Below are 21,512 nucleotides of genomic sequence, written 5' to 3' on the forward strand. Positions count from 1 at the left end.
ACCTGCAGAGAGCAGAGCAGAGGGCTTGCCAAACTATGGTTTAGGGACCTCCTGGGGTCCTTGAATGGGTTCCAGGGAACTACAAGTTTGCAGAATGATGTAATACACCAGGTATTAATCAAGTCAAGGGATTCTTCCCTTCTTTGTTCACTACATGCATGTGAATCCTAAAGACTGTGCCTGCTTGGTGTGCACAGTATGTTTGGGAACAGTTGGTTGAACTTGCTGGTTGTCTTACTGAGGTCTGGAGTCCACCATAACCTTTTAATAGTACTTCCAGGGTTTCAGGGTAATTTGAGGTGAACAGTGAGGTTTCACTCACCAAGTATCTCACCAGCTGCAAAAGAGGACGCATTTCCTTTCAAAATGATAAAAAATCTATCAAATGTGTTTGTCATTAAAAGATGAAAAAAGTCCAAAATCTTTCAAATAGCACCTAAATTGTATTGAAAAGGGGTCCATGACACAATAAAAGTTTGGGATCCTTTAGTCTGATGCAGTGGTTCTAAAACAGTATCAGTAATACTATGATTTCACCTTGATTTTTCCTTTCTTTAAATTACCAAACTGAAATAATTATGCTCATCAACAGGCGCCATCGTCTACCTCCAGTAGGGACTCACAACAAACATCTTCTCTGGTGTGGATCCAAAGGACAACATTTTAATATGCATGTATTTATAAATATGTTATTTGCAATATGAAATGTTTGGGTCCTTGTTTTTTTTTTACAAAGTGATACATAAAACACTGATTTGTTGAAGAAAATGTATTAAGAAGAAACCCTGCAGATACAAGCCTCTCCTGAGTGCAAATTGTTACAGTATTTGTTATATAACAAAGCAAAGCTTTATGCAAATATAAGAACAAAATATTCCTTCACACAAGAAAACACAGCAAGCAATATGGACAATGTTTTGTTAATTTTTACAACAATGTACCTTAGGTTGTGTATATTGATCTGTTGCATGTTTGAAAAAAAATGCAGAATAATGTAGTGGCCTCAAAAATATAATACAACAGAGAAGGCCTGTTACAGCATAAATTAACGTTCTCCTTACAGCCAGTCGTTCATACTCATTGTGTTTACCATGTTAAACTTGTGGTGACTGAAAATGCCTTTAAAGCGCTGAAAAGCAAGTTTCTGCCAGACTTGAGAAAGAACCCTAATATTTCTACATAATGCTATGTTTAAATCGTGTTGCAAGTGACGCAATTATAGGAATGGTTGTGTCCTCATGATACCTATACAAATATGTGGATTGCTTATATGGAGTATGCAGAGTTGATTGTATAAGTGTGAATATATCTGATATTTTTTTATCAACTTGGATAGAAACATAAAAAGTAGACAGGAGTGTTTTCTGCCTCTGATAAGAGGTTGGTGATACTGGAGCATACAAAAAAATTCACCAAACCCACTTGTTACTGCCAGCAGGGGTCTCACTTCTAAGTTTTCTCCATGTCACAACAGTTCATTTTTACAGTAAGTCCTACATGATGTATAAATCTATCCATCAAACCCAGTGCTGGCTGCCACTGGATGACACACCTGAAGGGAAGGAATACACAATCTTACTAACAACTCGATTCCTAACAGCGCTGTGAGAGGCAACACTTTCTTTGGTTAGCAATTCATCTTCTGTACTCTTGTCTGAAGTGGCGGAGCTTCTGCTCTCTACTGCCACCTGTTGGCTCCAGGAGGAGGACAGGGACTGCAGGGCAGAGTGGAGTTCGTCTCGTGCAGCCATGACGGTCTGAAGACAGGGAAGCTGCAGGGACAGCGTCACTGCTCCTTCATTGGACAGACCAGTGATAAGCTCATCAACAGCCTTGGCAGAGGAGGAGATCAGCTCTCTGCTGCTGCTGAGGTTAGAGTCTCTGTCTTTACCTGGAAAGAGGGTGGCAATTAGATAGAGAAGTGCCACTTACCATATACAGTAATTCTCATACTTTTTATACTGCCAGCCACATTACAATCCAACCATTGTTCATACTTATGCTGTACAATGTAAGTTACACTTTTATAAGAGTTTCAGGTAAACATTCAGGCTGGGTGCATCAGAAACATCACCTCGGAGGGAGGTAGATAGGGAGGAATGCAGCTCTTTGATGGCTTGGTTAAGCTGGAACAACTTGGTTGCTGTAGTCCTCAATTTTTGCAGATTGGAAGCTGAGGCGTCCTCCTCCCCTTCCTCCACCTCCTCTAAGTCAATATCTCTCTCCTGTTTGACGACATGCATACAAGGCAGAAAAAATAAACAGTGAAAAATGTCACACAAAAAGTGGCATTATACAATGATTATAACTGTTTGAGAGACTGCCTCTCTTTACTAATATATCCATAACATTGCTAAGCTATATTTTCCTAATTCACACACACAGTGCATATTATATCAGTAATGAATGAATGGGGCTTCCAAGTGGATGTGTCCTTTCCTATGACATGAACCTAATGGCCCTCTTCCCAACTCACTGCAGCACAGCAGAACATGTTGATGAGCTATGCTATTTACTGTGGCAAACAGCAGTTTTTAACCTACATTTTTAACATTTAATAATGCAAATCCACAACAACTTATATATGTATAATTAATCATCAAGTTTAGGTAGTTTTTTTGTCTTCGACAATAACTTCTGCATAGGGTGAAGCTATCATGTCAAACATGTTTAGGTGTAAGTAATGAAAAGTCGGCTACATTTCATACCAAAGGATGCATTTACATCCATGATCATACACAGGTGCAGTATTGTTCACACATCTTGTTCAAAAGACACCCTGAAAGTATTTGCTTCAGGCTATAATTCAGGTTTGTTTGACTACAATAACACTGTGGACATGAAAATGTCCCTGCGCCTATGTGTCAGTGGTTGGTTTAAACAAGAAACAAAAAAAACTAAAAATCTGCTAGTTTGTGTGACTAAGATAACGGCAAACAAGCCTGTTAGCTGTGACTGATGCCACTTCATTCAACACATTCATTACCTGAATGATCGTTGAGGGGCGACTGCGAAGAGATAAGCCTACAGAGCATTGAGCTTTACAGGAGCAATAAAGGCTGAGTGGCATCTTTAACAGGGCTGCAGTGTGAGTGGGTATTAATCTGTAGCATTTAAGCCTGTCTGGATGGCAGATTGTTTTTAACCTTTACATATCCAGGGAAGCTTTGCTAGGCATGTATTGTCTCTGTCAGCTCGGGTTTACCCACACAAACACTCAGTTTTTGCAATAAAGCTGCAGATTGCTGATAGTTTGTCATTAATCAAATACTTTAACTATTTTCATTCCAAAAATCTTTAATTAAAACTTTATTCTGTGCAAACAACAATATGAAGAAAGCATCAGTTTCTTATAACTTTTCTTGTAATGTTGCTATAGCTTCTAGTTTATAGTTGGGTATGCTCCTTAACTCACCGTAATATGGCAATGCATGTAGTTCTGCAGAGCACGTGCTAAATCAAGCGTCTTGGATTTCAGGCACTGCAGGACCTGTAAACCGACATGGATTATCAATCATCAGACCTCATTTCAAGAATATTTTAGTGGATTTTAATGGAAAGCACATTTTTATTATATAATCATGACAACTTGTGCTATAGGTCGATTAAAAGACAGTTTCTCTGCAATAAATGAAAAAAGCAAGTGGATGAAAGTCACAACATTTTTTAATAGTTTATGATTATGATCTCTTACTGGGTTCCTGGGATAGGCCAGCTGAGCATCTCTCAGCATTTCTCTGGAGATGGTGAGGTCTTCCTCTACGAGAGAGCGGACACCTTTGTTGGTCCCCTTCAGCAGACATGAGTGATGAGACATGACCACCGATGGCTAAAAAAATAAAAAAATAAAAAATCAGTCATATAATCACATCAATCATATTTTCTATTATAATATTTAACACATTTCTGGTCAGTTGCCAAGAGCTACAAAATATATAAAGACAACAATATGATAGAACCTCAACCTTTATCTTGCACTGAATGTCATGCACCTGTAAAATGATTGTCACAATTTCCAAGATTTCCTTATCATGTGTTACTCTGCAGAAAATGCTAGACCACTGCAATCGCATCAAATCAAACATGCCGTGTCCTTATTCAGCTCAATGATTCCCCACTTCCTAATATCTTCCTAGCTCAGAAATCCACACAGCTAATATTCCATTCTCCAATATTGTGGAGTGGGGGCTTGATTACAGTGGACCCCAGAGCCTTGACAGAGACAGTAGGTACTTGGGTATTAATGGTGGTGTTACCTTGCCCGTGGCCTGTGCACCCAGCTCCATAACATTCAGAGGCATGCCTGTCACCGCCACCAGGTGGCCAAGTGCAAGCAAAGCTGCATTCAAGCACTGACCGCTCTTCCTCCGTGCCTCTGTAACCATTGATGTGATCTCAGATTCACAACCCTGGATGGGGAAGAAATTTTCATTTTCTGTCAACATAAAGTGAGCACAAATAAACTGACAAATGGGGGGAATTAAAATTGATTTAGCTGTGAATCAATGCAGGTAAGTCAACAACGGTCAACATAGTCTGAAGGGGTTCTGTAAATACATTAAAATGCGAAGAATGTGAAAAATCTTGAGTGAGAGAGGAAAATTATGTGTTTAGGTGCTGAGGCTGGTAAGGAATTTAGATTTATTTTCCATATATTCATGTTCTGTTTGGGGCTCAAGGTTGAGAATTCCCTCCGCTTGGCTATTTCCATAGACAGAGCTCAAACAGCTCAGAGCTAAAACCCCTCAATCAATGCTCTGCATTTTGATTAGCCGCCCCATGTCAAAACTACGCTAAATTGAAAATCATTTTTTCAGCTCCGATTTTGTACTCTTTTCAAATAATTTATGTACTGCAAGCACCACAAAAAGTACAATATAATGTTGCTGTGTAGCCTTTAAGGCAGTGAGGTAATTTTTTTTGTTTACCTGAATGAGAAGCTGGAAGAATCCTCCCATCTTCTTGACTTGGCTCTTGAGTTCCTCAGCGACGGTGTAGAGCAGGCCGGAGGAAGGTTTCGCAATGGCTAACCACTGCGTCATAACAAACACTGCACTCTCTATGGCTGCAGTGGCCTTGATAAGCTGAGTCTGAGCCACCAAATTACACACAAACACTGCAGGAAACAAAGTAATAAAAACTGGTTGGTTTAAATACACCTAAACAATTAATCAGAAAAAATAAAGTAATTTGGGGCCTTTTAGAATAGGTTATACATTTTATTGAAACTATAAATAAAAGAATTGGCATCTCATCCTAAAACCATGAACAATTTTTATTCATGCTTTTTCTGCAATTACATAGACATATTATGAATTAAGGCAGGTCATTACCTGCCTTTTGCTGACTATCTACTAACTTAAACTAACAAGTAATGAAATATTGAAACAAAAAGCACCAGTTTGCTCCTCTTCTCACTCATTGAAGATTGAAGTTTGAGTTGAATCTCACCGTTCTCCTGACTGTCATCATCCAGACTATCGTACAGGTCAGATATGGTTTGGACTGCCATGTACACCAGGTGCAGATCAGAGGCTAACCTGTCTGCCAGGCTCTCCTCTGTGCCACTACAACCACGCAGACGGGCCACTGATTGGCCAATAAGCTCCTTGCAGATGCCAGGCAATGCAGAGTCTGTGGTGCTGGAATGTGTGGACGGCGGTTTGGCCACACCCATCAACACTACAACAAAAACAGTGAAGAGTCAGGGTGTGCTTTCATGACCTCACTGGACATCATCATGCTTACAACACTGTGACATAGTAAACGTTCACTTTATCACATAATCTGTCATAAAACCCAGTCTGCATTTAACATTGGTAATACTTAGCTTTAATTTATTACAGTTTATGCAGCCACCCTTAATCTAAAAGCAGCAGCTGGGTCTTGAAGCAACAGGGATACTTACGTCAGCTACGAGTATTTGCTATAAAATATTGATGCTGCACATTTTCCATATTAACTATTCCCATGCTAATTTCCTCACTACATAAAAATAGTTAATAGTCATGTTGGAATTTTCTTTAAGTATTTCAAATGTGGTGTCAGTGAGCATGAAATGAGTTCTTTTGATCGACAGACTCACCAGCAGACTGTGAGGAGCTGTTGTGGAGGCTCTGAATCGGATGGACACGGATCTCATAGAGACGCCCTGAGATTCTCTTGCTCTTCAACAAACTCCTGCTCCTAAAGCACAACAAACCAGAAATGAACCCTGCATATGAACTTTGCCAACATTTCATTTATACATTCATATTCTATAATTGGGCAGAATGAATTTGGTGTGTTCTCAAAGGCTGTTTATTACAGCACTGGGTAAAGTTTGTTTATAAGTTTGTTGCGCCACTACTTTTCAAAATTAACCGCTGTTGAAGTCTGTTACTCCGTACTAGCTGCCAACTTTTCACTTGTGTGGACTTCCTCACCAGAGACATCTGCTTCAATTAATTTGCTGACATTTTTGTTAAAAGGCTTTGGCGACAGACTACATTTTCCCTTAATTTGGTGTCATCTTGCCAGGGCGCATGCTATACTCATGTGTAAAGAGGTTAACTGAGTTTAGAGAATATACTTCTGTTATTATGAGCAACCTAGAAGTGGGAAGGTCAGTAGCCAGCCATGACTGTTGCCATGAGGCTTAGGCACAGTTTTGATGGAGTTAGAGGGAGAGAGAAGGGATAAAAGAACCACAGAGCATGTGCCATGTTTCATTTGGCTCGGTCTGCTGGTAGTTCAGGCACACCAGGAGCACCATAAACATCCTTGACAAGAATAACAACAATGAATGGGGAAAATGTTGGGGGTTGTGCATGTACCACAGGTGCTCTCAGTGTGCGTGTATGCCCATGCGTGTTTGGGTTGTGGGTCGTAGAGTGAGAAACAGTGTCTTTTCTGTTTCTACCCCCTTAACCTGGCCTTCATGGAAATGAAATTAATAAACAGAGGAAAAAGAATAAAGAAGGAAATATTCTGTGGGCAGCAACTTCATGTCAACTTTTCATGAAAGAAAAAAAAAAGGATGTGTTGAATGTCAGAAATATGTGCCAGGTTGTAAATCAAATCGGTGGAAACTAGGAAGACTTTGTAAAAATAACCAAAATCTTGCAAACTGTTGGACGAAAATGATTTTCCGTGTTCCAACCACATACTTTTCAACTTTCCATACGTACCAATTTGCCTGACACACTTTTCACATTAAAAGACTCGAGCATGGGGGCTGTGGGTTTAAAACCCAAATACTATTAAAGCAAAAGCATCATCCATCCAAGTGCTGGCACCTTTGAAAGACAGTAAGGCGGACACTGGCAGACACAGACTGTCGTGTACTTCCTGCAGGAACATATTGTAGGTGTTTTTGAACACTTTCCTAATAAAACTTTTCAAGTAAACAGCCAAGAATAGCAATTAATTCACTAAAATATAATGTAAATGTAAGGAATTAGAAAGAGGAGTTGACAGGTGGGAGGAGAGAAGAGGGGTAGAGCTGGATAATTACCTTCGGCGTGAGAAGGAGGAGGTGGAAGCAGAGGAGGCCGATATATCTTGCTCCCACTCATCATCAGGGCCGTAAAACACATCGTCGTCTTTAGAGGTGGAATCCCCCTGCGGAGAGTAAACTACTGCTGACATGCCCGCTCTCATTTACTCAATTTAATGAGAAAACAAAACAAAGTGAGGCAGCATTCTTCTGTCAGGCATAAAACAACCCATTTTGGACTAAGGTCATATTGGTAGAAAATTGGCAATTGCACTTGAATTGATGCCAGTGTCTGAATATGCAACACTCAACAGGCAATAAATAGTAAATTATTAGGGTACTGATCAGATGAAATAAGCCAGTATGTACAGGGTTCCTACAAATCTTCAACAATTTGTTGGCACCTGTCTTCAACATGATAGATCCAATAGTGTGCCATTGATATAATATTTTAAGAAATCCATCTATCCACCCTTGATTTCCTTTATTTGAATTAAAGACTGATCAAAGCAAAATTCCTGAACAGGTCACATGATTTGATCTGCATGTTTCTCGACTGTGGGAGGCATCTTTTTATTTTGTGAGTGCAAATAATAAGAGCTATTTGATCTACTATATGACTTAAAGGGTAGAAATTATTTTAAGCAAACCTGCTCCAGCTCCCTCATGGCAGCCATGTTGTTCTGGAACTTGTCGAGGCTCCAGAAAGTGGTGATCCCCAGCTTTGTGTTTTGAACCCGGACCTGCAGCACACCACCTTGCTCCAGGTTCTCACCATCAGAGCTTTCATGTCTACAACAGAAGGTGTTGAAGCGGTAATGTCAAAATCAGATTACATGTACACTGCTAAACTTAAAATACAGCCGTCTTTGAGGAAAATCCTCCCTGCCATTTAAAACATGTTACATGTTTAATCACTGAAGACAGCATCTTTTCATACCTGCTAAAGACTGTGTTTTTCTTCAGTTTAGCGCTAATCTTATTGGCTTCCTCAATCATCAAGGACAACTTCATGGCGTCCCACTGTGGAGAGACTACAACAAAGAAATGAAAAACAAAGAGCATTTGTCTCAGATGGTCTGAACAGTGAACAGTTTGGATACTGTTAGATAATGTCGTATACGATTACAGGAAAAATTAAGATTTCCTGATTGACAGACTTCAAAGCGAATCAAACACCTGTATGGAGGATTAGGAGTATTAATCCTATGCATTATTTTTTGTCTAATTTAGATTAATAATATCTATGCTTGAATTACGCACTTCCTCATAATGAAATACTAAGTTAAATATGATCTATGGACACTCTGCCCCTATTAAACTGATGTATAGTCCAGTCTATATATCAGGCCCTGGCCAACAGACATTTTCTGCCTTGAAGGACAGATTCCATCCATCTAAAACTCTACTTATGTAGTGTGAATAGCCACTGTGGTTCAGTAGTGAAATCGCTCACCATTTCTGGGAGTGTAGTTTTCCCTTTCAGCTCTTCTGTTCTGCATGTCCTCCAGCTCTTTGCTGATTTTTCTCTTCTCTGCCTCCAGAGCCTCAACAATCCTTGCTTGACACACACGGTGTTCCTCCATCACCTGGAGTGAATCATGGTAATGCACACAACATTAAAAACCACCGGACCAAAACATTATGCCTAAAGCCAAACCATCTCAAAACACACCCCAAATGGCCCATCAGTTAAACATGAGACCTGGAGTCAGCATATTTATTTAAGCCTCTCCAGCTCATTTTAGATCATCAGCAGAATGAGCAAATAAATGTGATGATGTCATTTACGGTTACAGGAATAATCCCAATTTCCTGTAGACAGACATCTGAGAGTCAAGAAAGGAAAAATGCTGAAGGCGGAATGAAATAAAAAAAGTAATACTCTTTTCATATATACTGTGACAGATCTACCAAGTTGTAAGTACTTGAAAGTTGTAAGAAACAGTCTCTTCCAGGTATTTAAATTCAAGTTATTTACACTTTCATCCATATTGTAACTTTATACGTATCGATATAGTGATCCTACATTAAAAGTATGTTCAGTAGTTCAATAAAGGTGGCTTTTTCTGTTGCCCATGTTTATCTCCCAGTATGAATGATCATATAAATTGTCTTCATGTGTGCTTGAGGTTCAATTGATTAGCTCATCAGTGGTAAGAGAGAGAGAAAAAAAACCTGTGTGAGAGTAATTTTCCACTTGTTTGATGGAATGCAACCTGTCTAGCACAAAAGACTTCCCAGAACTTAAAATAGCCAATTTTCCTAAAGAGAAGAGGACATTTAGCATTCCCAAGTGTTACTCTGGCTCCTGACCTGGGCCTCCATGTGCAGACGGAGGCGTTTCTTAGTGGTGTCCACCTCCTGCTCCAGCTCCTGCTTGGCCACCTTCAGCTCCGCCATCTGGTTGGCCACCCTCTGCTGGTCTAGCTCATGGAGACGCTTCCGCTCATTTTCCTTGTTCTGAATGAATTACATTTTGGTATTACTCAGCACTGGTTGCACACATTGACTTAGTGTGAGATCATACAAAAGGTTACACATGACAAAAATAATGTGATGGTTCTGTAATAATAACATACAATAAACAATTTTAAAACATAAATGTAGATTTCTATTTGTAATTATAGTATTGTCAGTGTGGTGACACCTTGATGTAAACTGATGTAGACTTCCAATATCTGCAACAGAAGTACAACCTAAAATGTGTTAACACATAACCAACATTAGGTAAATAGTGAATGTGTCAGAACTATGTTGCACTGAGACTGATTTCAGTATATTTATATTCCCCAAAAATGATCATTCATGGCAGAAAGTAAATAATATATCATGGAAAGAGAGTAAGTGTTTAGTCTTCTGATGTAAAAATGATAAACAAACTGCAAGTGTTTGGTACCAGATCTTTTTCCAGGGCCCGGATCTTCTCCTCGTAAAGTGCCTTCTGGTCATGCAACTCCTTCTGGGCCACCTCTTTGGCCATTTGGATTCCCTGCATCATCTCCTCTTTTGCCTTCACGTGGGCTTCTTCAATTTCTGCCTCCAACCTGAGACACACAAAGATGGTTTAAGTGGAATTCAACCAAAACTAATTTTGATTGTTAGTCTGAACAAATCAATTTTGCCCTAAAAAATGTTTTTTTACGTCAACGCGCACAGGTATGGTGGTGTTGTCATTTCCATCTTTATGTGAATGATCTTTTTCACTTACTGAGCTCTTTGAGCTGCGACAAGCTCATTTTTGGCAAATTCAAAGTCTTTGTGGCCGTCTCCTGCGCCTGTCCAGCATGATGCACGCTTCCCAGACTGCACCTCTGCTGGATGGTTGAAACGGAAGTAGTGGTCTCCACCGAGAATCACCCTGTCACCCTGGAAACCACACATGCGTGCGCATAAGAAGAGTCAAATTTGGCCATGTTTGATTTGGCTGCTGAGTTTCATTTAGAACATATTACAAACAAAGCCATTGTATCATATTTTTCTATAAATTACAATTATGAATAGAATTATGCTTAACTTCAGATGGGACTTACATGGTGTAGGACAATAGATTGAAAGATTAGGTTTCCATTAACAAAGGTCTTGGCGTTTTCCATGGGAATGATGCTGACAGTATCCTGAATGTTGATTATAATACTAAAATAAACAAAAAAAGTGTCAGTTTGAATTTCTACTGTAGCTAAAAAAATAAAGTGCATAACAGGTGGATTAATGATGATAGGTAGAAAAGTTACCAAAAAAATGTGTTCCTCCAATCATTTACTATATCTAAATGTCACATTTTCAAACCCTCCATCCATTCATTCTCACCAGTGTTGGTCAGCAATGAGGGCTCCCGTCAGCTGGATGTCATGGATGGAGTCACACTTGAGTTTGCCCACTGTGGTTCGACCCTCTTTGATCATGTAGAGAAGCATCTCAGACAGCTGAGGATCCTCGTTCAGGTTCACCAAGTTGGGAAGACGGTTGTCCACTTTAAATGTCACACCTGCTTTCTGAAGACACAGCAAAAAGTCTGAATTACTGCACTGTTACAAACTGTAGATGAGAGGCTTGGCACTGAAATTGAAAGAGGTACTACATATATAGGAAATTAACAAATTTTAAAAAATTATTGTACTGCTCAGACCAAATTACCTGCAGCTCTTTGGTCTCTTCACGCTTAAGAATTTCAGCTTTTTCCAGTTTATCTCTCCACGCCCTGCATGGACAATTAAATGACACAAAACAAAAGCTTAAATCATCTGAGATCCAATTCTACAGTTATACTCTCATATTTATCCCTGACCTCTGCTTGCTCACCTCTAAACCTTCTAAAAACATTCTATTTTTATTTTTTAAAAAGGTAAAAAAAAAAAAATCACTTTCCAGCTGAGTTTCTCTCAAATGTGGAAATCAACAATAGCTTTCATTAAAATCCTCTCAAAAAGGAGAATATCTTGGCCTGCTGCATCAGACAAATCAAATTAATGAAGTCATAATTGTATCAGTAATGCTGACCGGTTGGCCTCGAGCATTTCTCTCTCTTGCTGACAGAGTTTGCTCCTCAGGGCGGTGATCTCCTGCTGGAACAGTCTGACCCTCTCTGGTTCGATGCCCAGAGAGCTCGCCTGGGCCGATCGCAGCTTCTCCACCTCTGCCTTCAGCTCTGAAAACACACACAGTGTCCTAAATATTTTACATAGCATATATATATAAAAACAGTGTGTACACTTAAATGTATGCCACTTAATATGAAATTGTAAGGGGTTACATTAAAATCCTGTCAGTGTGTTTTAAGAGGTGACTTTACCTGAAGTCAGTCAACTCCACAACAATCCGGCTATCAAAAAGGCCATTACTGACCTGATGTGTAATGCTTTAGTCTTATTCACTTTGATTACCACACACTGACAGGCTATATGAGAGAAATCCACAGCAAGAGCTCCCCTTAGTGCTAAAAACGTCAAACAGTAGCACAATCATCTTATGAAAAATAATACTTGCATGACAGTTCGCTGCCATGGGCAGCTGACAGTGCATAAATATGGCCTGGAGGCAAGGTTAGGGCCAGGCTTTAATTGAACTGGGTAGTGCATAAGCTGGTGATGGATAGACGGATAGACAGGAGGGTAAGTGGGAGAGGGAAAGAGGAGATCAAGAGCAAGACACTAACAGAAACACAGATTCACGTATAAAGCAATAAAGAGCGAGATATACAGAGTTAGTGAGAAAAAAAACAATAAGAAAGAGGCAGATGAAGTAAGACAGACACACATGCAACAGTGTGAATAGTTCAAAAATAAGTGACTAAGCTATTGAGAATATGGAGCTCATTAAGAAACTTGCAGTGTTGCTTTAAAAACAATATTTTATGCTGTGAGATTCTTCCAGTGTACAAATACTGCTCTCACCTGTGACACTACTGTATGTAAACAGCACTGCTCAGTAAGGAAATGCATCTTTGGTTTTCCTCTTAAATGAGGAAAACCAGGTGTGGTGCAGTTTGTGTGGCATGGCAGATGTTCAGATTCTCTAGAACCTCTAGAAAAAAATGGTTTTCTACTGTACATTCACATGCAGGGTGAAAATAATTATTATAATCATAATAATAATAATAATTAAAGCCGCAAGCGGCGATGGCAGGCCCTCGCTCACCCATGCCACCGCGGGGCCTGAGGCATGGCGGGGCTGTGGCATGAAGCAGAAAGTGAGAAAAAACCTGGAAGGAGGCCAAAAATGCAATGTTTCGTTCATCCAGTAGGGGGCAGTCACAGGTAGTTACACATATGGTCTGGTGTGGTCTGGTGTGTTCAGGGCGGCCACTCATCAGTCATGTGAAGTTTGGAGTGAATTGGACAAAGCATGAAGGAGTTATGAGCAGTTAATGGCTCATCCACCAGGGGGCAGTCACCAAATGTGGTGTGGTGCGTTCAGGGGCGGCCCCTCATCACTCATGTGAAGTTTGGAGTGAATTGGACAAAGCATGAGGGAGTTATGAGCAGTTAATGGTTCATCCACCAGGGGGCAGTCACCAAATGTGGTGTGGTGCGTTCAGGGGCGGCCCCTCATCACTCATGTGAAGTTTGGAGTGAATTGGACAAAGCATGAGGGAGTTATGAGCAGTTAATGGTTCATCCACCAGGGGGCGGTCACCAAATGTGGTGTGGTGCGTTCAGGGGCGGCCCCTCATCACTCATGTGAAGTTTGGAGTGAATCGGACAAAGCAAGAGGGAGTTATGAGCATTTGATGGTTCATCCACCAGGAGGCAGTAATGGGATGCGTGCAGGTGTGTTCAGGGTCAGTCCCTCATCACACATGTGAATTTTGTGGAAATGGGACAAAGCATGAGGGAGTTATGAGCAGTTGGTGGTTCATCCACCAGGGGGCAGTAATGGGATGCATGCAGGTGTGTTCAGGGTCAGTCCCTCATCACACATGTGAAGTTTCGTGGAAATCGGACAATGTTGATGCAAAAAATGGCACTTCCTGTTTCCACTAGGGGGCGACATGAGCGACACCCCTATCAGATGGAGGAGGTCTCCACCCTGGACCTGTGTATCAATTTTCATGATGATACGTGTTCAATAAAGCCATCAAAAAGCCAAACGTATTTTCATGGCGAGGAATTGATGGGAGCCACGCCCCCACAGGGACGCCATTACTCGTAGCTTCACAGTGTTCATAATGTAGCTTCACCAACTGGTTCTGCATGTTTTAGAAGTGGAATGAAGTTGATGGGGTCAACTATGTAGTTTTCATGAATTTAAGTTCACTTCCTGTTACCACCGGGGGGCGCTATGAGTTACGTGGGAAGTTAATATATCGGGACGTTCAGGGCGGAGCCATCATCATGTCCAGCAAGTTTGAAGCTGATTGGATGAAGTATGTGGGCGTGAGAGCCACTCGTATGTACATGGCGAGCATGCCAAAGTTAGTTGAGCCCTGGCAGACACGCCCTTTGACCTACGGATGCGCAGAGCACAACTTAAGCTCAGCTAGGTCTGGAGATTTGGCGTACCTAATTTGAACTTGATCGGGCGAACGCTGTGGGAGGAGTTAATTTTAGGCGGGAAAAATCAAAACCAAAATGGCCGACTTCCTGTTGGGTTGAGGTCATGAGGTCAAGATGCTTTTTTGCATATGTGGGTATAATACATATGTGTACCGAATTTTGTGAGCATAGGACAAAGTTAGCAAAATTCCCTATGGGCATTTTTGGACTTTGTAGGGGGCGCTATTCCGCCATTCTGCGTCGACCATGTGCGACCACCCAAAAATATCGAATTTCGGATGAGGCCGGACGTCCGTGTAAAAGTATAAGCATTTTCGCATTTGGGAAAGGGGCGAAATTGGGGCACGAAATGTCGGAAGAATAATAATAATAATAATAATAAACATTACAATTTCAATAGGGCTTTCGCCAGGCGACTTGCAGTCGCCGCTCGGGCCCTAATAAACATTACAATTTCAATAGGGCTTTCGCCAGGCGACTTGCAGTCGCCGCTCGGGCCCCAATAATAATAATAATAATAATAATAATAAACATTACAATTTCAATATATATCGTTTTTCCCCGGGGGTCTTCCATACCACATGATTACTTGATTACTTGATTACTTTGGGGTCACTTGCACTTTGGGGTCACTTGCACGTTGGGGCATGAACGAACTTCAATAGGGCTTTCGCCAGGCGACTTGCAGTCGCCGCTCGGGCCCTAATAATAAACACTACAATTTCAATATAGCATTTTTCCCCGGGGGTCTTCGATACCACATGATTACTTGATTACTTTGGGGTCACTTGCACTTTGGGGTCACTTGCACGTTGGGGCATGAACGAATTTCAATAGGGCTTTCGCCAGGCGACTTGCAGTCGCCGCTCGGGCCCTAATTATTATTATTATCTATTAGAAGATAAAAGATGTTTTCCCAAAGCAACAAGATGGTTTTTTTAAGTCTTGTGTACATCTCCGACTGAGGAGATTCAGATAAAACATAATTTACCCTGTATTAGTGTTACATTAGTTTTGTAAAACAGGTTCAGGTTCAAGTAAGCTGAGTTTGTTTGAATGTGTATAGTTTGAGTGTCTGACCTCTGATGAGCTTGGCACTGGTGTCCTCATTGACTTTGGCTATGTTAATGATGGTACGGGCCTGCTGGGCATAGCGCAGGGTGCTCAGACTTTCCTCCACATTGCTCCCTGCTGGGCTCAGTGTGGCAATCATGGCTGTCTTGGAGTTACCCCCGAGGCTCTCTTTTAACAGCCTGAAGGTGAAAAAAAGGGACTTGGTCAGAATCATCTTTTTAAATTGGAAATACTGAGTAGGTCAGTAATCTGCTGTGGGTTAGAGGAAATGTACACATGTACATACATGTCTTTTCAATGGTACAATTTCTATATGCCGCACATTCCTAATTATCTAATGCCAGTTGATGTCCTCCAATTCCAATTTTATAAGTACTGTGATACATTTTCTTGTTCATATGAGTCTATTTTTGATATGCATAAATGTGTATAAACAACTGTGTTATACTGCATGAAATGGTGGACCAGATTCATGTTTATCATTTAAAAAAAAAAAAATGAATAAAGAGAACTCAGAAAAACAAGCACTTGTTCTGCATCAGCTACATGTGTGCTAGCGTACTGTTCTCTCACCATGTAAGGATGGACTCTCTGTACGGTATGAAGACCTTCTTCCTGGTCAGCGCCTGTTCTGATAAGGCAGAGATGACCTTTCCAAGGGTAAGCAAGGATTTGTTGATGCTCGCACCCTCCTATAATGACAAAGGAAAAAAAAGGCATCACAATCATTCATGGACCGACCTTGTTTGAATTGAATATGATGTTTCATGAAAATGCAGCCACTATACTGCCATATACTGTCATTTTTATACTCTACTGTCACATTACTGAACTAAAGTAAATGAAGTGGTTCATCATTCAAACTGTCTTAAAGCAATATTTTTTATAGACTTTTCTTGTTATCCTGAAATGCCTATGAATTGAAAAAAATGTTATTCTGGTATTTCAGAAGTAACTAAAGGATACCACATTATATGTGTGTGTGTGTGTGTATGTGTATGTGTGTGTGTGTGTGTGTACCCTAAGTCGATCCCCGCTTGTTTGAGCTGAGTTACATCGTTCGCTGCCTGCCAGGTCCACCAAGTTGATCCTGCTGGTAATACTGTGGTCATGTTCCTCTCCCTCCACAAATTCCGTCTGTACACCAGCACACACACAGAAAACGCAATATATCACACCTTATTAGGCAAGTTCTTGTCTGTTTGTAAGTATTTATGTGGGTACATACAGTCCAGTTGAGAGAGTATACCTTAGTCTGAGTCATAACAAGGGTGAAGACGGAGTGAGATCTGGAGCTCTTGTCATTCATTCCTGTAGCTGCTGTGGCTCTCTGCTTGTTTCCCAGCACCAACCATCCCTGGAAAAATGACATAGTGATGAATGAATCTCTCGGCCTTCCGGTTATCAACAGCATTCTTATTTTATGAACTCTGATATGTACTGGATGCTCAGTCCTGTCTGTATTTATTATTGGCATCTTTGTCTACCTGGCACTGAAACCAGACATTTTCACTCAATCAAAGCTGTTCTACTTGAGCATCAACTAAACCTGACCTGAGATTTTAGAAATTTACTTGAATCCTTTGATCTCCATCAACCTGTAAATGTCCCAACCCATGTTAAAGGTTATACCAAGATTAAGCTCTCTCCTCAGGTCTCTATCTCCAACCATGTGATGGAAGATTTTCACCTATCTGATCATAGGGCAACCACTTTTGATCTTGATTTACCTCATGCTTCTCCTCTCTGCTCCTGCATTCTTAATATTTCCACTGCCACAAGGTTTGCAGGAGCCTATAGCAAGGCTCCCATCAGCACCAGTATCACAGCTGCACCATCTCATGTTAGCATAGAGAACTTGTCTCACTATTCGAAAGTACTGCTGTGGCCACCCTTGACTCTGTTGCACCAGTCAAAATTAAAAGGTGACAATAAAACTGAAGTGATTTTATTTGTACCACTGCATTTGCCTAACATTATCTCTCTGCATCTGGACCTTTTGATCCCCTAAGTTAAATCACATGTAAAAAATCTTGGAGTCATATTCAATTCAAGATTGAAGTATGACAAATAAATCAATCAGGCAGTAAAATTAAGCTTCATGCAGCTTCACATTGTCTCCAAACTCAGATCAGTTCTCTGTACGTCTAAGCCTAGAACAACCCATGTCTTCATAACCTCCTGCCTTGATTACTGCAGTCTTGTATATCACCAACTAGTTCAGAATGCAGCAGCAACAGTTTTGACAAGGTGAAAAAAGCGCTTTGGATCAACTGTGTTGTGTGTAAGTTCTATATAAATTAAGTTGTGTTGAGTAAATGCTGAGGATATTAATGAAAACATCTTTACAGCAGGTTCAACATACCTGAATGTCACGGTAGGAGCTCACAACATTCCTGTGGAGAAATAATAAATTGAGAAATTCTGCACATCACAACATTCAATAATGTTGTTTTGGCCTTTACTAAAGGGTGATACACCAAAAGACAAAGAAAGGTTTTCTTACGCAGAGAGCTCCTCAACGTAGGGACCGTGGACTGGATGTTCTCTCACTCTCAGCTGGTAACATAAATAAATTGTGTTTTATTTTTATTGTTAGATTATTCAGCCCAAAACACTGACCATAAAAATTCCCCCATGACATAAAAAAGTGCTCATCTCTAAAATTTGATAACATCAGATAGAAGTTCAACTTTATATTTACTGACGATGACAGGAAACTTTTAAAATGAACAAATTGTGAAACTCAAGCAAAAAAAAAAAAAAAAACATTTTGGTTTTTGGAGGGTACTCCAGTTGGTTGCAAACTACTTACAGGCATTCTCCTCTGGTTTGGCTCATCTCTGGTCACCAGGAGGTCATGGATCTTCTCGTTGTACACTTCAAAGTAGCTCATCTCTACATGACATTTGACCTGAAGTATAACAACACAAATGAGTAATTTGATGAGTAATGTCACCAGAAAAAGATTTAATGATTTTTAATGTCTTCTTTTCTTGAGAAAAAATGCAGACTCCTGACTTTTGAAGTAAAAACAGAACGAGAAAAAAATTAAAAAACAAAAACAGAAGCTAAAATAAATACGTCTACGTGACATTTTACCTCTTCATTTTCCATGGAGGCCAGTCTAGAAAAAAGCTCCTGGCAGAACCGTGGGATAACCCCTGACTGTTCTCCAAAGCCCATCATCCTGTGAAACAGATCAAACTGACAGTTCAAAAAACATTTCAAAAACAGCATGCCCTTTGAAAAGTTAAAAAGGTGAAGCGATGAGAGGGAAAGTGATTTAATCAGAAAAAGTTACTGTAATAAATCAAAGCCAGAAATACTCACGTATATGATTTGCCAGAGCCTGTTTGGCCATAAGCAAACAGGCAGGTGTTGAATCCTTCAAAGGCCCTCAGTAGCAGAGGTTTGGCCAGTGTCTCGTACACCGTCTGCTGGCTGGCGAAGGCGGGGTCACTCTCATCCACCGAGCACAGGGAGTAGTCATAGGTGAAGGAATAACTCTGTTTAGAGTCAGGATGCTGGACAACCGTCTCCTGGCCATTCATGAAGATGACCTGCGATGCCTTTTCTGCTTTCTCCCTATAACAGAACATAAATATTCACAAACATCATTTCAGAAATGGATTTTGTCTATCTGAGCACTTCCATAAGCTTCAAATGTAGTGTTTGCAGTTTGCTTATTTTACAGCGCAGAAATGTCCTTTACAGCTTGGAGTAAACAGCCTTTTTCCTATTTCATGCTTATAGTGTCTATGTGTTGGAACATGTTGGAAAAATGAATAGTTATATATTACAAGCTGTTTCATTTGACAAAACCCTTAAAATGAGAAACAATATAATTCACTGTTTATGCTTGTCCAGAATACACTGTATTGCCATACTTACAGACAAATAAACATATTGGGGTATTTGGATCTGATTTAAAACACCTTGGGTTATATTCTGAAAGGGAAATGGGTGTAGGAGTGTCAGTTTTATAGTTCTGGCAATCATTATCATTTCATATTGATGTTTTCTGGAATTAGGCTCATGAGACCTTCAGATGGTCAGCAGTAACTTTTGGAGGCCCAGACAGGGGAATAAAACTGGACAGGCAATAGAAATAAGATTTCAGGCTTAATTGTGTTTTCATCCTCAGTGATTTTTAATCTATGTAATGACTGTAGTGCAGTGTTAGGCCTATATGTGTATATTCAGTATGCACTCCTGCACAGTTCAGTAAAGGGCAAGTACTCACCTGGCATTAAAAGGGCGGACACGGACAGCAACAGTCACTGCGCTGTTTTCCATCTTAAATGAATCGTGCTGCCTCAGAGCCTCACTGGGACGGGACAGGGACTGCTCAGGGGGATCTGGAGCAGGAGTGGAGCTCCTGGTCACGTCTCTTTTGAGGTGTTTTAAGTTTGAGGACAAAGCGGTGGATGTCTTCCTCACCTGCAGCGTGGCGTTGGGCCTGTGCACACCTGCTGACGCCTTGCTGAACCGAGGAGCTGGGACAGGTTTAGTGTCCTCTGCTAGTTGCTGTACTCGGGATTTGGACCTTTCTAGACTTGCAGATTTGACTGCCACCGGTTTAGGAGCTTCTTTGCCTGCCATCCTTTCAAAAACGTCTCTCTTGGTGGCGATTCTCTGAAAGGGGGTCTTCTTGGTCGGCGTTTTAAATGTTTGAGCCTGGTCCTCTAGCTGCCTACCTGTGGAGGACGCAGAGGAAGAGGATGGTGTCTCTCTCACTTTGATCTTAGAGGCAGTTTCTCTCACACTTGTGGAGCGGAATAAGCCGGGTTTCCTACCATTTGGTTCACCGAGGATTTTCGGTGGTGGGTGCGTGTCGGCACCGCTGACTCCACGCTGCACCTGTGCGCCTTTATCCATTGAAGGAGCCCTGGTCCTACGCTGCAGGGTCAGTCTCTTCTCCGGAGCTGGGGTGCTGCTGCTGCTGTCCTGACTGCTTTCACCCATCGTTTTCTCCGTTGTGTCAGCCCCGGTCTTTCTCCTTGACCTCCTCTGAAGGGTGAGACGGTGACCACGGTAAGGGGTGAGCTGTCCGCTGCCGCTTTTTGACAGCGCAGAGATGACATAGGTCCTGTTTACCTGTCTGCTTTTATCACATGATCTGCTGTCTTCACACGATGTTATCCCACTCATACCCAGCGTTGATTCTGCTGCTCTCCGTCCTGACGACCGCTCTCTGCCCGGTGTCTTGGCCGTCGATGTGGACATGAGATGGTCATAATAGGCTGTGTGCTTCCTCGCTTGCACACTAAACAACGACATGTCAGCCGGTTGAAAATTAGGTTAGCTTATGGGTTAACGTTTACTAACGGCAACTCCACTCGGGTTACTCTAACTACCTAAAAAACGCAAATCACGCTAGACAGACGCAGGTACACAAGAGTATTACGTTTAAAACAGTTTAAAACTGAATCCATTTGAATAAAACCTGAGTTGCATCTAGGAAAAATAGAGCTACTTTTGTTTATTATCTTTCCCTCAGTCGCTTCCGCCCTCACCCGCCTCAATTTCAAATCGTCCCCACTAGTGCTCGCTGATTGGCTGAATTCTCGGAAATCGTTACGTCATGTCTTGGGCAAAACTGTGATGTAAGCGCGACAGATTGACGCTAGGTGGCAGCATAATCAAGTTTATATTGGGATAATACTCGCACTGTATCCCTTGCAGGGTTGGGAATCTTACTTTGGAAATGTAATAGGTTACAGATTACTAGTTACCTTATTTAAAATGTCATAAGTAATGTAACTAATTAAATTACTTAATCAAAGTAATGTAACTTATTACATTGGATTAGTTTTTTATTAGTTTACTAATTTTCTAATGAATGTTTTCAGCTGTTGGGGTAAGTGTACCCATTCAGCCCACCAAAATCTAAGTTCTGGTGTTTTTCATGGATACTGACATGATTTATAAGGGAGATCGTTCTTATAAACCGATATTTATCT

At 40.9% G+C, this 21,512-nt stretch overlaps 1 protein-coding gene across 1 annotated transcript; it reads right to left on the bottom strand.

Moving 5' to 3' along the window:
- Positions 1–1,464: 1,464 nt before the first annotated feature.
- On the bottom strand, positions 1,465–20,949 carry kif14 (kinesin family member 14). Its single transcript, XM_062423808.1, has 29 exons — positions 19,793–20,949; positions 18,880–19,134; positions 18,649–18,736; positions 18,362–18,460; positions 18,053–18,105; positions 17,912–17,942; positions 16,796–16,903; positions 16,567–16,683; positions 16,120–16,238; positions 15,553–15,725; positions 11,978–12,125; positions 11,615–11,678; positions 11,288–11,472; positions 11,011–11,113; positions 10,689–10,846; positions 10,377–10,524; positions 9,794–9,940; positions 8,934–9,066; positions 8,418–8,511; positions 8,128–8,269; positions 7,496–7,602; positions 6,086–6,186; positions 5,452–5,682; positions 4,929–5,116; positions 4,257–4,409; positions 3,695–3,829; positions 3,416–3,490; positions 2,075–2,225; positions 1,465–1,891 (listed from the first exon to the last, which is right to left on the bottom strand). The coding sequence occupies exons 1-29, from the start codon at positions 20,827–20,829 to the stop codon at positions 1,518–1,520; spliced, it is 4,917 nt and encodes a 1,638-aa protein (XP_062279792.1). The 5' UTR covers positions 20,830–20,949; the 3' UTR covers positions 1,465–1,517.
- Positions 20,950–21,512: the final 563 nt, after the last annotated feature.

Source organism: Scomber scombrus, chromosome 8, assembly GCF_963691925.1.
Source record: "Scomber scombrus chromosome 8, fScoSco1.1, whole genome shotgun sequence".
NCBI classification, from domain to species: Eukaryota; Metazoa; Chordata; class Actinopteri; order Scombriformes; family Scombridae; genus Scomber; species Scomber scombrus.

Excerpts from the sequence above, each read along its gene's own strand:
- kif14 (XM_062423808.1), bottom strand. The coding sequence starts at position 20,829 with ATGTCGTTGTTTAGTGTGCAAGCGAGGAAGCACACAGCCTATTATGAC. Across the intron at positions 19,135-19,792 it reads GTCCGCCCTTTTAATGCCAG|GGAGAAAGCAGAAAAGGCAT; the intron begins GTGAGTACTTGC and ends GTTCTGTTATAG. Across the intron at positions 3,491-3,694 it reads TGGCCTATCCCAGGAACCCA|GTCCTGCAGTGCCTGAAATC; the intron begins GTAAGAGATCAT and ends GTCGGTTTACAG.